At 42.1% G+C, this 18,130-nt stretch overlaps 1 protein-coding gene across 1 annotated transcript; it reads right to left on the bottom strand.

Annotated features, from left to right (window-relative positions):
* Positions 1–16,492: 16,492 nt before the first annotated feature.
* Positions 16,493–17,855, bottom strand: GCNT3 (glucosaminyl (N-acetyl) transferase 3, mucin type). Its single transcript, XM_021694018.1, has one exon. The coding sequence runs from the start codon at positions 17,853–17,855 to the stop codon at positions 16,533–16,535; it is 1,323 nt and encodes a 440-aa protein (XP_021549693.1). The 3' UTR covers positions 16,493–16,532.
* Between the last annotated feature and the right edge of the window lie 275 nt (positions 17,856–18,130).

Here is an 18,130-nt window from a genome sequence, read left to right as displayed (position 1 = left end):
TTAAGAAACAAACTCAACCTCTCTGTATTACCAAACAACCTCAGAAGACCTTTGTTCCCTTTTTACAAATTAAGAAACAAACTCAACCTCTCTGTATTACCAAAGTGTACATAACTAGGACTTTTCTTAATTGTAATTAATCAAAACCGAAACCGTTTTACTTTGGAGGTTCAACATAATGGTTAGGGGACAAGTATGTTGATAGTGAACAGTAGTTGTCGAAATTTCTGGTTCTTAAAGAGTAAGTCATGATTTAAACTTTTTTTTTTTGCTTGTAGTAGTCACTGAGCTCTTACAGAAGGAAGAATAGGGCTGGAGTTGTATACTTGTTTGGGAATTTAAAATCCTGTAAAGCCTATCAATAGATTGTGTTTCCGAGAAATGCAGAAGCATTTCTCCTCCCTGGGTGAGGGGTTTGTTGTAAGACATGGTTGGCTGGCCTGACCTACTAACTGGAGTAATACTGACTTATGTCACGCTCTGGGTGCTTCTGTAGCATTTCCTGAGCATGTTAGTGTAATCCTTGCCTCTCACGTTAACACTTAACTTTTATCTTTGCAGTCCATTCTAGTAATCGACTCCAGGGTTCTCTTCCTAGCCTTCCCTACCACCCAGCACATAATCTGCTCCAGTCAAGTTTGGTTATGTTGTTTCCTCCATATCTCCTGGCTTTCCTTTTAAAAATCAACATCCTACCCAGCCTTCAAAACTTAAACCCAGTTTTGTCTCTGCGTGTAACTAATATTGATCTCCTCTTACAAAGGAGTCCTTTAAATACATGAAAAGACACAACAAGAAATTGGAAGGACATGGTCCGTTTCACTACTCACTCAGGTGCTCAATCCAGGTAACTTCATTAGAACTTCATTCCATCAGTTGAAGTCTGTTCTTGTACTTAGGTTAGTCACCATATACACCTCCTTTCGCCTGGGCAGGAGTGCAGTAATCCTAGCTCACATTTCCTCCTGTCAGTTGTCATTACTCGCATAGCTGACCCTTAATTGCAGTAGGTGTTCTAATGGTCCCATAGTGGTACTCACACTTTACTGGAGTTATAAAAGGGTCTCAGCAAGAACTCAGTCCACTTTGTGCTTTCCCAACCAGCCACAGGCTCCAATGATAGTAAGTTTACTTGCCTGTTAATGCGGCAGAAGAAAAAATCCATTAGTTTTTCTACTGTTAGGACTAAGTAAAAGCTGTAGAGTCAGTCCACGGCAGATGCATTACTAATGCTACTTTAACACCCAAATAGTAGGCAAAGAGTACCCTCTGACTTTATTGGATTGGTCATTGTTTGGCTTATTTTGATCTATCTTCAGCTAATTTTGAAAAAAAAGTGAATAGTTTCTCTCTTGGTAGACATCAATTACAATGTGAAGGTAGGTTGCCTTCAGTTTTGAGTGGGTCATAATTAGATTCCTACTAATAGTAAAATTTTGAAAGTTTATATACATGTATTATTAATATGTATATTTCTCAATTGGAGAAGCCATTATTTGTAGCCTTGTTATGAAATTTGGACTCAATAGAGCACAGAGTAAGGGAAAGTGGAACATAGAGTTAACATGAGAATGAGAGATTACCAGAGGTCTTGAAAGCTGGGCAGAGAAATTCTTAGAGCCTTTAGTGGTCTTTGGGGAGGGGAGACACATGAAACAAAGCTGAAATAATGCAGGAAAGATAGGAGAGTATCCATGCAGGAGTTAAAATTTGGCCTAGAGAAATAATTGTGGGAATTCAAGACCTCCAGAACAGGGAAATTTCACTAAAAAAAAAAGTCAACAGAGCTGGGAGTTCAGGGTGTTAACAAATATATAGACATCTGTCCAGACCTGCTGGCCACAATATGATGAGGTTCACAGATCAGAGACTTCAAAGCTGATGGAACCTCAAAGATCAACCAATGAATCCAGCCTCATTCGGTGCACTAGAAAGTTAAGGTCTATAGGGGGTCCACTTCTCCAAGCCCAAAAAGCCAGTCAGGAGAGCTGAGTGTAAAACCCCAAAAGCTATAAAACTAGAGTGCATGAAAATACAAGCTGTCCTTCACAGCATCGCTTATTATTTAAACATCTTTACATAAGTCCTTGCTGATGGATAAAGAAGATGTGGTATGTATATACAATGGAATACTACGAAGCCATAAAAAGAACCCAAGTCTTGCTATTTGCAATGACATGGATGGAATTAGAGGGTATTATGCAAAGCGAAATAAGTCAGAGAAAGCTAATTATCATACAATCTCACTCTTGTGGAATTTCAGAAACAAAACAGGATCATAGGGGAAGGGAAGGAAAAATAAAAAGATGAAATCAGGGGCTCCTGGGTGGCTCAGTCAGTTAAACATCTGCCTTCGGCTCAGATCATGATCCCGGAGTCCTGGAATCAAGCCCCACGTTGGGCTCCCCGCTCAGCAGGGAGTCTGCTTCTCCCTCTGACCCTACCCCCTCTTGTGCTCATTCGCTCTCAAATAAATTTTTAAAACTCTTAAAGAATTAAAGGTGAAATCAGAGAGGGAGATAAACCATAAGAGATTCTTAATCATAGGAAACAAACTGAGGGTTGCTGGAGGGGGGATGACATAACTGGGTGATGGACATTAAGGAGGGCATGGGATGTAATGAGCACTGGGTATTACATAAGACTGAGGAGTCACTGAACTCTGCCTCTGAAACTAATAATACACTATATGCTAATTGAATTTAAATTTAAAAAATTTTAAGTTTTTAAAAAGTCCTTGCTGCTACTCACATAGGAGCATATTACATGGAAGTATCCAAGTGAGAACTCAATCAAAATCCATGCTTGCTACTAATATTTTTGAATGAAATTACATGATGCCTGGCACTTACTTCAAAAACCATGCAATGATAGTTGTTAAAATTTAGTAATAAATGGGATTCATTATACTCATCTAGTTGAATATATGTTAGAAAATTTCTTAAAGGATTTTTTCCCCTAAAGTCAATGCTTGTAATGTGTAGAATTTGGCCTAAAGTATTATATTTAGGGCTTTTTACCCTTGTTTTCTGTGTCCACTTTTTCTTACTATCATGGCATATGGAGCCTTTCAGGACACTCCAGTAAATTTTAAAGCCTTTGTTTTGTCAATCCATTCTATTTTTTTTTAAAGATTTTATTTATTTATTTATTTGAGAGAGCGAGAATGAGAGAGAGAGAGAGAGCACATGAGAGGGGGAAGGTCAGAGGGAGAAGCAGACTCCCTGCTGAGCAGGGAGCCCGATGTGGGATTCGATCCCGGGACTCCAGGATCATGACCTGAGCTGAAGGCAGTCGCTTAACCGACTGAGCCACCCAGGCACCCGTCAATCCATTCTAAAAATGCCCTCTAATTTGGTGAAAATTCACCCAGCTATTTTATTATTATTTATTTTTACATGCTGTGATAGTAATAGGATCTTAATTTCCTAGTACATAGATAGATAGGGTTTGCATGGGGTTTGGGACAAGGCATTTCACTTTATAATAGGTACAGGAATGTGGCAACATGCAGCAAAGAATTTAATGCAATTAGCTCAAGAGCACTATGCAGAAAGACTCAACAGTATTCTGTCTTGAATGTCCCAACTCTTATTTTCTGATTCTGTGAACCTCTTAAAGTTCTATTCCAGGAGAAACTGACTTCAAAATTGGTTCTTTTGCCACTGGGCAGAAATTGGAGATTATTCTTTCCACTTCTGGAAATACATGGGCAAGTACCAAACCTTTGCCTAAGTTAAGGGATTGGACACACATGCTCTAAGCTTTTTTCCCCTGTGATTTTAATTCATTCTGTTTTCCAAGATGAAGTACCACAAAACACCCCAAGTAGCCAAAGCAATCTTCAGAACAAAGCTAGACGCACTGTGTTCCCTAATTTCAAGCTATATTGCCAAAGCTATAGTAATCAAAACAGTATGGTATTGAAATAAAAACACACACATGGTTCAGTAGAATAGAGAGCCCAGAAATAAACCCACGCAAATACGTTTAATTTATGACCAAAGAGCCAAGAATATATGCATGGAGAAAGGATAGTCTCTTTAATACATAGTGTTGATAAAACTGAACAGCAAAAGAATGAAACTCAACCACACCACTATCTTCTACCATACACAAAAATGAGCTCAGGGCTGCCTGGCTGGCTCAGTCAGTAGAGCGTGCAACTCTTGATCTCAGAACTGTGAGTTCAAGCCCCACATTGGGTGTAAGGATTTCTTAAAAAACTTAAAAAAAAAAAAAAAAACAACTCAAAATGAATTAAAGACTTGAATGTAAGACTGAAACCATGAAACTCATAGAAGAAAACAGGTGGTAAACTCCTTGACATCAGTCTTGGCAGTGATTATCTTGGATCTAACTCCAAAAGCAAAGGCAACAGGAGCACCTGGGTGGCTCATTCGGTTAAGCATCCATCTCTTGGTTTTGGCTCAGGTCATGATCTCAAGGTCATGAGATCAAGCCCTATGTCAGACTCTGTGCTTAGCGCAGAGTCTGCTTAAGATTCTGTCTCTCCATATATTCTTCCCCTGCTCCTTTTTTCTCTAATAAATACATAAATAAAATATTTTTAAAAAATTAAAAAACAAAAGGCAACAAAAAGCAGAAACAAACAGGTAGCCTTGTACAAACCAAAAAACTGCAAAGGAAACCATCAACTAAATGAGAAGGCAACCTACTGAATGGGAGAAAATATTTGCAAATCATGTATCTGATAAGGTGTTAATACTCTATGTAAGAACTCATAAAACTTAATAGAAAGCAGTCCAATTTAAAAAATGGGGATTTAGAATGACATGAAAGAAGACATACAAATGGTTAACAGGTACATAAAAAAGGTGCTCAGTATCACTAATACCAGGGAAATGCAAATCAAAACCCCGTGAGATATCATACCCCATACCTGTTAGAATGGCTTTTATAAGAAGAAGATAGCAGCAGGGGAAGAATGAAGGGGGGGAAATCGGAGAGGGAGGCGAACCATGAGAGACGATGGACTCTGAAAAACAAACAGGGTTCTAGAGGGGAAGGGGGTGGGGGGATGGGTTAGCCTGGTGGTGGGTATTGAGGAGGGCACGTTCTGTATGGAGCACTGGGTGTTATGCACAAACAATGAATCATGGAACACTACATCAAAAACTAATGATGTAATGTATGGTGATTAACATAACAATAAAAAAATTTTTTTAAATGGCTTTTATAAAAAAAGTGTTAGTGAGGATGTGAAAAACCCTTTGTACCATTGGTGATAATATAAATTGGTACAGCCATTATGGAAAACCACATGGAAATTCCTCAAAACATTGAAAATAGAACTCCCATATGACCCAGTTATCCCACTTCTGGGTATTTACCCCATGTTCATTGCAGCATTATTTAAGTATTCGAGACATAGAAATAACCTAAGTGTCTGTCAACAGATGAATAAAGAAAATGTGATATATATATACATACATATACATGCAATGGAATATTCAGGCATAAAAAAGGAAATCCTGCCATTTGTGGCAAGATAGATAGATGGATCTTGAGAGTTATGCTAAGTGAAAAAAAAAAAAAAGACAAATTATGTATGATTTCTCTTTTATGTGGAATCTAAAAAACAAACAAATTCATAGATACAGAGACTAGATCAGTGGTTGCCAGAGGCAGGAAGTAGAGGTGGGTGGGCAAAATGTTCGAAGATGGTCAAAAGGTACAAACATCCAGTTATAAGTAAGTCCTAGGGATGTAATGCACAAGATGGTGACCATAGTTAAAATACTTTATTGCATATTTGAAAGTTGCTAAAAGAAAAATCATAAAAGTTCTCATCACAAGAACATAAATGTGTAACTGTGTGGTGATGGATAGTAGAAATTGGGGTTTAGGGACACTCAGGTAATTGGACATTAGCAGAGTTCCAGAAAGGAATCAATACAGTGGTCCCCTAGAGTCTTCACTGAGTACTCTACGTAAGTAGAATGACACTCTACAAGATCAAACAATAAGTGACTGGGGGGTTGGGGGGGCGGTTACTTGTAAATAGCAATTCCCAGAGCTCACATAGGACCAGGAGCCAGAGTGCAGAGTCCTCAGTAATCACCCAAGATATTAAATAGAGACCCCAGAGGGGTCATGCCTTAGTAGTAGCCATAAAATATCCCTGGAGTGAAGGCCACTTTAGCTTAGATCCATTCTAGCAAAGATGCTTTAAATACAAGATTCAAAGGCATCAAACTGATCCACAAATAAGTGCTAAAACAAAGCCTGACACTTAAGTAAACAAAATCCAGATCCTCAATAATGTAACAGTCATAATGTCCTGCATCTAATTAAAGAATTATTAGGCATGTCAAGAAGCAGAAAAATGTGACTGATAACTAGAAGAAAAAGTAGTCTGTAGGAAAAGACCCAGAAATGGCAGGGATGATAGAGCCAGCAGACAAGAATGTTAAAACAGTGGGCACCTGGGTGGCTCAGTCATTAAGCATCTGCCTTTGGCTCAGGTCATGATCCTGGGGTCCTGGGATCAAGCCCCACGTCAGGCTCAGCGGGGAGTCTGCTTATCCCTCTCCCTCTGCCCCTATTCCCGGCTTGTACTTGCGCTCTCTCGTGCTCTCTCTCTCAAATAAATAAGTCTTTTAAAAAATTTGTTATGTATATTTTGCCACAATTTTTTTAACCTTTAAAAAAATAATGCTTAGGGGAAAACCTATGTGTCTTCTCTCTGCCTCGCCCAGCTCTGAGCCCCACCACTTCCAAGAAGCTTTCCCTCACCTTTCTATTTACCATGTTTCTCAACTTTCCCTGAATTCCTGTACCACCCTATTTAGTACTGAATTATCTACTTGCCTTGGCAATCTGTAGGACCCCTGAAGAAAAGAACTGTCTTCAGCTTGTTTGGGGGCCCTGAGAGTACCTGTCTTAGAGGAAGAGTATCAGTCGGTGTCCAACTGGTGAAATAGAAACCACATTAAGTATTTCAAACAGAGGGAACATAATACAGGGAGTTTGTTACAAAGTTCTTCAAAGAGCCAGAGGAGCAAAAGAGGAAAGGTAAGCATATCTAAAGAATACTAAGGAAGCAACATACCATTCCTACTGCTGGCAGGAGCAAAAAGGCCAACAGACCCACAGTCACTACCACTGAGGCTCCCGGTGGGGAACCAAGCTGCCTGACCAGCGGCCAGTAGGCCTACCCTCATCAGCCACAGCTGCCACCATGCTGGGGCTGCACTCCGGCTCCCATAGCTGTCACCACCATTGCTTGTGCCACTATGGGAAGGCAGAAGAAAAATGGTTTCTTCTCCCCAACATCCCCGTACTTCCTCTCAACGGTCAGACGAAACAGAAGTCCAGCGGCAGGGAGTCTGGGGCTTTGTGGCTTGTGGATCTCCTGCCACAACAATGAAGAGGAAAATACAGAAGAGCTGAAACGGAGCTGAAGGAACAGACAGTATCCGGCCCCCTCCTTTAACTACTCAGCATATACACCCATCCTTTTGCCTCTTTTGAGATTTACACACACAAAAACTTTCTTGTACAAAACACACTTAACCTGTCCCCCAAAAGAAAGATAAGAAGTCCCACCAGTCACTATGAATATCTGGGTGATGACAATTCTAGTTAAGTCAAACCACCGCCCCCCCCCCCGATATGTTGAAATCTTAAGACTCAATTGTAGATCAGTCACCACCAAAACTTTTACATTTAATAGAGGAGAGGGGGGAAGGTAATTAACACATAAAAATAGGTAAGAAAGAAACAGCTGGTATAGTCCTCATTTTTATAACTCAAATGGTTACCTCTGATCTTTTTATTCACAGCCCATATCATTTTCCTATTGCCCTCGTCAGAATCTTAGCTGGCTGGGGTTCTTTACCTGGTGGGGAGACCCTATACCTCATTCCTGAAGTATCTAAGTCCTTATTGATTCTGCCTTTGGTGAGTTGCTATAGCCTTCCATTGACTTTTAACAACTGAACACGGAAGCACTATGGAGGCATTGCAGAGAGCCCCCTCCGTTGTTTAGCAACAGCCATATTTCCCTTGATAATTGAGATCAAGCGCCCCAGTCAATACAATGAGCCCCTTTTCCCTTTGGTTCAGTGGCACAAGAACCCTAAATGCCCAAATGGGAATCTCAATTTCCAGTTCATTGAGAGCACTGTTCATTTCCTAGTGGACATATTTCCTCCCTTGGGAACCCAACCAGCAGACCCTGGAGTTGTACGTACAGAAGCCAAAATTCTGTGAGCAGGTTATTAGATGTAATATTGAGAAGAGTCATTCTCACTGTCCCCCATCCCCTGATTCCTGGGCCCTTTGATTCAGTGGACAACTCACTAGCAAAGAGCATTCCTAATGCCCAAATTGTGGTTTATAAATGCCATTCATACTTGAAAACAAAAACAAAAACAAAAACACCACCACCTCCTTGAAGAATGGCTGATTAAAGGTAAGGGATGAGAAATATTTAAAGACCCTGGAAAGGCGTCTTGTATCAGGAAATAAGGCAGTTATCAAAAATCACTGGAGTCCTGTCAAAAAGACACAGTTTTGGGGATCTTAAAGCCCAACTTTAAAGGGCTCTCACTAGCTTTAGTAGGCTGTATAATGGCCCCCAATGATATCAGGTCCTAATCCTTGGAAAATATGTTTCCTTATACAGCAAAGATTTCGCAAATGTGATTAAGGATTTTGAGATGGGGAGAATATAGGATCTTCAGGGTATGTCCTAAATGCAATCCTATAGAACTTTATGAGAGGGATGCAGAAGAAGATCTGCCACACAGAAGAGAAAGCCATGTGACCATGGAAGTTGATTGGTGTGATGTGGCTACAAGCCAAGGACTACCGGCAGCTACCAGGAGCTAGAAGAGGCAAGGAACAGGTTCTCCCCTACAGCCTTCAGAGGGAGCATAGCCTTGCCGACGCCTTGATTTTAGCCCAGTGAAACGGATTTTGGGTTTCTGGTCTCCAGGACTGTGAAACAATAAAATTTTGTTGTTTTAAGCCACCAAATTTGTGATAATTTGGTACCGTAGCCATAGGAAAATAATACACTAGCCTAAGATGGAGCATTTTGAGCATCAAAATAACTGCAGTGAATCACAGCATATAAATTACATTTTTAAACCATGAGTTCAAAAATGATACCAATACTCACGGGGCGCCTGGGTCGCTCAGTCGGATAAGCGTCCAACTCTTGATTTCAGCTCAGGTCATGATCTCAGGGCCGTGAGAGCGAGCTCCACATCAGACTCCATGTTCAGCTTGGAGTCTGCTTGGGATTCTCCCTCTCCCTCTGCCCCTTCCCCCACTGCACTTTCTCTAAAATAAGTAAACAAATATTTTTTTTAAATGATACCAATGCCCTCTCTATGTACACCGATTTGTCAGTAGGTAAACTATTCAGTGTTCTAAAAGCTGACAATGCGAAATTACTTCAGTGGAATAATACCGTTAGAAACGTTTTGCTTTACAAAAAAATTTAAAGAAAGAGTTGTAGAATTAAGATGTCTCCATTTTGCAATCCATTATGAAATAGCAGCAATGATCATCAATGGCTGCTGAAACAATTAGGTGAGAGAAGGTTATGGGGAATTCATAATCAGTCTGACAACATCCAAACCCCACAGTTCAATTAATCCCATCATTAAAAAAAAAAAAAAAAAAGACACATGTGCCTCCTGATGGGATGCAACAAGAAATACAAAATACCATCTATGACATTCTCTTGACAAAATTTCAAAACTGAGTCTGCTGAAGCCTAGATCTAAGTACCAGTTTACAAGAAATATTTGGGACAGGAATATGTTCAGTGATAAAAACTGATGGGATCCTATCAGCAGAATCCTAAATATAGGAAACTATAGAGGGAAAGGACCTAGAGTTTTTTTCAACAAATTGCCAAAAATATAAAAAAAAAAAAGGCACAAGGAGAAATCTATAAAGATTTAAGAGGGTTCAAATGTCACTGTTTCTGTAAACCTTTAAGAGACTTCTTGAAATAGAACTAATCCCTCACTTCAAAGCAGTCCCAACACATGAAGAACACGACTGTCCACTATACCCCTTATATCATTTCAGCATCATCCTCTGTCCTCCCACCTTACTCCAATTAAATTTCATGGCCTATCATTATGATCACTCCCTAGCACATAACATCAACTCCTTTGCCTCTCTCTCGTACTTGCTTGGATAAATCATGAACCTGGGTAAATCCTGCTCTATATGCCTGTACTCTTGCTGCTGAATGTGGATGAATGGCTGATTTCTTTTTAGACTCACTCTCCTTAATGTCATTGGATCCTTAATGCTGCCTGGCATCATTTCCCCCCGCTTGGTCTGGCTTCTTTTCCAGTTTCCAATTTGACTCAATCATACCTTCTCCTCTTCCCAAACACTTCCAATATCTCCTCCATCCTCATCTGATAAAATCACCTTGCTCTTTATTTCACTGAACAAAATAAAGGTAATAATCAAAAGAGAACTTCCAAGACATCCAAATGGCTAATAAACATAGGAAAAGCTACTTAACATCATTAGTCATCAAATGCAAATTAAAACCACAATCTGATACCACCACCACTCACCAGAATGGCTAAAATGACAAAGCCAGATAGTAATATAGGCATTCCTCAGAGATACTGCGAGTTGGGTGCCAGACCACCGCAATATAGCAAATACCGCAATAAAGTCAAATTAATTTTTTTGGTTCCCCGGTGCATATAAAAGTAACAATTATGCTACATTGTGGTCTGTTGGGTGTGCAACAGAATTATGTCAAAAAAAGTACATACCTTAATATGAAAATACTTTATTGCTAAAAAATAAAATGCTAACCATCCTCTGAGCTTTCAGCAAATTTTTGCTGGTGGAAGGTCTTTGCCTTGATGATAGCTGCTGACTGATCAGGATGGGGGTTGCTGAAGTTGGGGTGGCTGTGGCAGCTTCTTAAAATAAGACAATGACGAAGTTTGCCCCATCAACTGACTCTTCCTTTCACAAAGAATTTCCCTGCAGCATGCAAAGCAGTTTGACGGCATTTTACTCACAGTACTTCCTTCAAAATTGGAGTCAGTCCTCTGGCCGCTGATTTATCAACTAAATGTATGTAATAATATTCTAAACCCTTTGTTGTCATTTCAACAATCTTTTTTTTTTTTTAAGATTTTATTTATTTATTTCAGAGAGAGAGAATGAGAGAGAGCACATGAGAGGGGGGAGGGGCAGAGGGAGAAGCAGACTCCCCGCCGAGCAGGGAGCCCGATGCGGGACTCGATCCCGGGACTCCAGGATCATGACCTGAGCCGAAGGCAGTCGCTTAACCAACTGAGCCACCCAGGCGCCCTCATTTCAACAATCTTAACAGCATCTTCACCAGTAGATTCCATCTCAAAAAACCGCTGATTACCGTAACAAATAATAATGAAAAAGTTTGAAGTAGTGCCAAGAATTACCAACATGTGACGCAGACATAAAGTGAGCAAACACTGTTGGAAAAACAGCACCACAAGACTCCCTCGACGTAGAATTGCCACGAACCTTCAATTTGTGTGAAAAAGAAGCACAATTCAGCGAAACGCAATAAGGCAAGGGATGCCTGTAGTAATGAGGAAGCAAATGGAACTTTCACACCTTGCTGGTGGGAGCTGAATGGGTAGGTCATGTTGTAAAACTGCATGACACCATTCACTAATGTCAAGCATGAGTTTCTCCCCTAGATGTATACCCAACTGAAACGTATACATGTTGTCTATAAAACAGGTTCCAGAAGGTTCGCAGGAGCCTAACTCAGACAAAAGCTAGAAACAGCCCAAATGTTCATTAACACTAGAATGAATAAACTATGGCATATTCGTATAATGGAGTATTACACAGCAGAGAGGATAAATGAACTACCGCTGCCCACAGCAACATAGGTAAGACTCCTATCGAGGTGAAGGAGCCCTAAGCAAGAGCACATATGGTACTTACAAGAAATTCAAAGGCAGGCAAGATCATCCATGGTGTCAGGACTGCAGGCACCTTTGCAGCAGCGTGGGGAGTAACTGGAAAGGGATACAGGAGCACTCTGGATTGCTGACGACGTTCCATTTCCCGACCCGGGTTCTAGTTACGCAGGTGTGTTCATTTTGTAAAAATTATTGAGCTATAGATTTGGGATTTTTGTACTTTCCTGTATGTGTATTATACCTCAGATAAAATGTTAATGAAAGGAGAGAAAGACACTCCACAAACTGACACTACCACGTGGACCCATCTATGGGCATCCGAGCCCATCCTCCCTGCCTTCACTCCTGTTACTGGGGCGAACTGTTGTTCATGCTTCCGTCAAAGACAGGCCTTTCCTCCTGTGCCCCCACAGAATTACCCCCTCTCTTCACAAGGATGCCACTCTGGTCTCCCGTCTCGTTCCTACACCTTTTCTCTCGACGAGATCTTTCCCATCAACCTACAAACACGCGCTCACTTTTCTAATTTTTAAGACCACCTTCTCATCCCTCAGTTACTGTAGTTTTTCCCCTTCTCTTAGGCTAAAGCAAAACTCAAAACAATAATCTATACTTGCTGATTCCAAATTTGTTCTAATACTCTTCTTGGAACCACTCCAATCATGTTCTCCCCTCCATGCTCCACAAAGGTTGATCTTCTCATCCATTGTTAAGTCCAACGGTCACTTCTTCATCCTCATCTTCCATGATTTTCAGCCACTTGAGGCATAACCATCAACTCCCTCTTTCTCAAATCACTTTCTCCTCTAGGCTTCCAGAACACTGCATACCCAATATGCCTTCTACCACACTAGCTGCTTCGTTCCAACTCTCTTTTATGGGTTCCACCTTATCTCCCTGACCTCTCATTTTGGAGAGCCTCAGAACTCATCTAGGGGCTTCTTCTCTGTTTTCTTATCCAGTGTCATATACACACTGTGTAAGTGGAGGAATGCCAACAAAGTGTCTCCAGTCTGGATCTTTCTCCCACTCAGGTTCCTCACACATTCGTCTCCTCAGCATCTCTACCCAGATGTCTAACAGGCACCTCCAATTTTGTATGTGCAACATCAAACTCCTGTCTTCCCCTGGTCTAAGCCAGTATCGCTAGGTGCCAGGATTATTGCCATAACCTCCTAGCTGGCCTCCCTGCTCCCCCCCAACACACACACAACCAAACCCCCCACCAGTCTGTTCTCGGTGCAGCATTAAAATGTTAACCAGATCAGGTCAGTCCTCTGCTCAAAACCTTCGGGTGGCCTGTTTCGCTCAAAGACAAATTCCATGTAATAGGTTACAAGAGCCTTCACGGTAGACCCTTCTCCCTGTACTGTTACCTCTACTCCATGGCCTCCTTGCCACTCCTCAAACGAGGCAGACCAGCTCCTACTTCAGGGCCTTGCAAGTCTCCTCTTGGCCTAGAAGGCTCTTCCCCCATTTATCCTCATGGATCATACCTTCATCCTTTTCAGATCTTGACTCAAATGCCGCTTTTTCATCGAGGGCCTCCCTGCCCATAGCATTTACAATGGTTAAGCACTCTCCCTTTCCACCCCGCTCTCCTAAGGTCTCTATCACTTCCTTCAATTTCTCTCTAGCACTGCCTCCTTCTAATGTAAGTATGTATTACTTACCTGTTTACAGGCAGTTTCCTGACAATATGTGAACAACAGGAGCTTGAGGATTTCTGTTTTGTTGACTGCTCTATCCCCCAGTGTCATGAACAATGCCCAGTAAATAGTAAGAGCTTAGTTACTATTTGTGGAATGAACACAGGAGTTATGTCAATCCTTGTCATATACTCAGGCTTCATAGAGATGGGAACTATAGCTTAAGCATCTTTGTAATAAATGACTGACTGAATGGAAGAAAGAAGAACAGGCCTTCAGTCCAACTAAGGTAGGCAGTGTATTTAATTGTTCTTTCCATTTTATTTTTAAATTCTCTTTAAAGATTTATTTATTTAAGAGAGAGAGAGAGCACAAGCAGGGGGAGTGGCAGGCAGAGGGAGAGGGAGAAGCAGACTCCCCGCTGAACAGGGAGCCCAATGTAGGGCTCAATCCCAGGACCCTGAGATCATGACCTGAGTCAAAGGCAGACGCTTAATCAACTGAGCCTACCTTTTCTTCCTTCCTTAAATTTTCACTCAATCAAGAGCAAAGATTACAATAGGCAGAGTGCGCAACAAAAATATAGTTATTAAAGCAATGCTTACCAAAATCAAAGAGAGGAAATATTCAAACTCAGAGGTAATACAAACATTGCTCAACTCACTTATGATTTTTCTTGATCAAAGGTTAAAGAAACAGATATGACTCAGGAAGGAAAAATCAATAGATATGATGATTTAATCATTATGATTTCTAAAATACACTAAACAAATTATGGAGAAATTTGACCCTTCTGATATGAAGACCTCATGTCATTAAATAAAGAGCACCTCCTATTCACCCGAATATATTTCTAGAGAAAATTTCAGTGCTTGGAAAATTCCAACAACTTATTCCCCCCAAAATGACAAGTTCACATTTTTATCTTTTTAATTTATATTTCAAAATTACAATTTATTTCACACTAAAACTGATAGAGGAAATTGACCATGAGACCAAAGACCCGAGTTCTTTTCTCAGAACACATGCACTCAGGGAAACATGTGCCCACTTCCCACAGCAGCAGGGCACTGTCTTCCAACCTCGCCCCCCGCCCCCAGGAGGAACAAGGACAGTCACAAAGGCTAGTAGGTGGAGAGGCCCATGATCCCCACAGCTGGGGACGGACCTCACAGGGCTCATCTGCTGAGCACGTGACCATTCATTGGTCATCTCTGGCGGGGCTGGGAGCAAGGGGAAGAGGACGAATACTGCAGTATAGGTAAGGTGGGGTGGCGATGCCCATTACCAAAGGAGTACAACCTTACAAGTAACAACTTATAAATACAAGATTCACTGTGTCAGACACAGTGATAACTATGTCAGAATACGTGGATTGCAGGGAAAGTCGACTGAGAGAAAACTTGATTAAGTGAATCACAATCATTGATGAATGTGTTAGTGACATCATGACATCATAGGTTCATTCAAGTTACATTAACTTGTGCATACATCCCTTTCCCAGAGCACAGTGCAAGCAGAAGATCAGCTGCACTCTGTATAAGATATGCCTGTCTTTTGGGGCGCCTGGGTGGCTCAGTTGGCTAGGCGACTGCCTTCGGCTCAGGTCATGATCCTGGAGTCCCGGGATCGAGTCCCGCATCGGGCTCCCTGCTCAGCGGGGAGTCTGCTTCTCCCTCTCCCGCTCCCCCCTCTTGTGCTCTTTCTCTCTCTCACTCTCTCTCTCAAATAAATAAATAAAATCTTAAAAAAAAAAAAAAAGATATGCCTGTCTTTTTATATAACATCCCTCACCCCTCACAGAAGCGTCTGACGAAGAGCCAATTGCCTTCCAATTGTCTGACACTTGTCTCTGGAGCTTCAGAAAGAAATCTTTCACTGGGTAACATTTATTGGGGGTGGGGGAGAGAATACACACACAACGGTCTCCCCACAAGGAAATGTATAAATCCCAGAACTACAAATAGTGACACTTCCATTCCTATACTTAAGACAGACATTTGACTAACGAGGCCTAACTTGGGATGCCCAGACTCCCTGCTTTAGCCAGACGGTCCTAGTTCATTCTTGTTTCCCAACATAACTATTACTAGTCCAGCACCCTGCCCCCGCTGAAATGTGTTCCCGTTTGGACAATAAATTATACGGTGGCCTTACCAAAATCGCTTTTATCTTTGTTATAGAACATTAAGCTTTGGCTGTGAAGCTGGCAAATTAGTGCTGTTAACTGTCTCATAAGGATATGGGTGGTTAAACTGGTTAAACTGCCCTGCTTTTTCTCTTACAGAGAAGTCATGAATCTTTCAATGTAAACAAAATGAGGAGGGCTTTTAATAATGAAAGAATCAGTTCTGTTCCTCTATATTCTTTTGAATCTGCTATTTAGACACCCTGCCATGAGCCCTGTGGAATAATGGAGATTAGTTATGAGAAAAAGGTTTCCACTTTTATCTTATCTCTGGCTTACTAGACAAAAAGTAGAGGTAAGGGCTTTGAATCAAGAGCTATTTATTTTTAAGTTAATAATACAAAAGGCCCCCTCTTTCCATTAAAGTCCCACCCCACCCCCACTACCAAGCCTAGAATTATTAGAACCGTGTCTCCACAGAGTAGAAAAGCAGACACCAAGCATTCAACTGAAATCCGGGTCCCCTGCCACACTGCCCTCCCTTCCTCTCCCAAATAGCTGGCTCGTACTCGGACTCTGGAAGAATGTCAGTGGGGGAGCTATTAGGAGTGGGGTGAGTGCACACCCAGTGTTCACCTGGGACAGCAAGTTGTAAGGCAGGAGATCTACTTACCCGCACTCCCATAGCAAACCCCTGACTTGGGGATGCCAAGGATTCCAGAGCCCCGGTCCCCCACCCCACTGTCCCAGCACCCCCTGGGCATGTTTGCACATGTTCCTGCCCCACAGGGAGCACTTCTCTGATAGGGTATCTCAGAGTTCAGTCCCATAGATGGCCTTATAACGTAAGTACTCTTCTAAGCACTGAAGAACATTGTCATCCACCTTTGGGTCAAACTTGTTAGCCAACAGGTGATGGTTTTGAAGAATCCAATGCAGGTCCCCAGTTCCATAAACACAGACAGACCGCTGGTGGATCCCAGAGCAAGGTGCATAAGGTGCCCCCATACTGATGTCTCCCTCATGGTTTTGCCACTTGACCAGCCTGGCAATGGCTGTCATGTCAGAGATGTGAAACTTGGGGTGGTAGGGAATAGAACCCGGCATCCACGGTGCACGCTGAAGGGTGGCCCACAGATGTTCATCGGGGCTATAGGTGTCTTTCACCCACTCGATCAGTCTTTGGGACTTGGGGTTCTCCAAGACATGCCGGACAAAATCTCGAGAAGCCACAATATAGGCATTCCCTGTGAACATAGGTATATTATCCGGGGGAGGATCCTTCATCTTGCTGGTTATGTACAATGCATCTGTCACCTCATAGTGATATGTCCAGCGAGACCTTTTGTACTCAGTAGGTTTTTCTGACTCCATACTGTTCTTCCCATTCAACATCTTGAGGGCCAGGACCATCTCAGCATTGGTCTTTATAGGAAAGTCCGTCCCACATGTATTCAGTAAGTATCTCCACGGCACTGAGCTCTGGAGCAAGTCCTCCATACAGTTTAGGTCAGCCTGCACCCTGGACCAGGAGGCATAAACCACCCGAACCAACTTACTGGCTATGAAGACATTTGGGAAGCACGACACAATCGCCTTGACTGCCTCCTTGAAAGTTTCTGGGGATTTCTCATCCACATGGACACAGTATATGTTCTGAGGGGCATACAAAGCTCGCAGCAGTCTTTCAAAGTTCTCGATCTTCTCATGGACCACCATAGAGTATGCAATAGGGAAGTCTAACTCTTCTTTGCTCAGAGGGAACCGTATGAACTTCCTTTCGGCCTTAAAGTGCTCACAGTCTCTGGTCATGTTAAGGTAGTCGGTGTCTGTGAAGGGCTCCCGCTTCTTCTTGACCTCCAGGTTGTCCAGGAGAGCCTCTGTCACTGCCTGCTGGTCCCCTCGGATGATTCCAGAACAGTTGATGGATCTCTTTGCTGGCAGCTTCAGGGACTTGTACAAGATGTCCCTACAGGGCTGGCTCTGAAAGTCCCTGGACTCCAGATCCAGGGATTCAAAGTCACATTTCAACCTGAGAGAAAACCTCAGAGCAACCACGGCCAGCAGCATATAGCAGCCCAGGGCCCACAGGTGATGCTGCCGAAAGGGCTTCTTCTTCCACCAAACCATCTTCATGGAATGAGAAACCATCAGTTGGGGCACAGGGAAGGAGGAGGAGGATGGAATCCTTGGACAGAACAAAATGCCTTCAATTACAAACTAACCCTGAATGTATTCACAGAAACATCAAGCTCAACTCCAAAGGGATATTTCTTCTCTAGACAAATATCCTCAGTCAAGACCTGCCTAGGAACCTCTTATCCCTGGCTTGTTGACAGAGGTCTATAATCTGACCCTACAAACAAGCCATTCATGCTGGGATCAGGATCTGGCTCCACCTCTGCCCCAAG

This window comes from Neomonachus schauinslandi, chromosome 9, assembly GCF_002201575.2.
Source record: "Neomonachus schauinslandi chromosome 9, ASM220157v2, whole genome shotgun sequence".
NCBI classification, from domain to species: Eukaryota; Metazoa; Chordata; class Mammalia; order Carnivora; family Phocidae; genus Neomonachus; species Neomonachus schauinslandi.
This window is presented reverse-complemented; position numbering and strand designations above follow the sequence as displayed.

Excerpts from the sequence above, each read along its gene's own strand:
- GCNT3 (XM_021694018.1), bottom strand. The coding sequence starts at position 17,855 with ATGAAGATGGTTTGGTGGAAGAAGAAGCCCTTTCGGCAGCATCACCTG.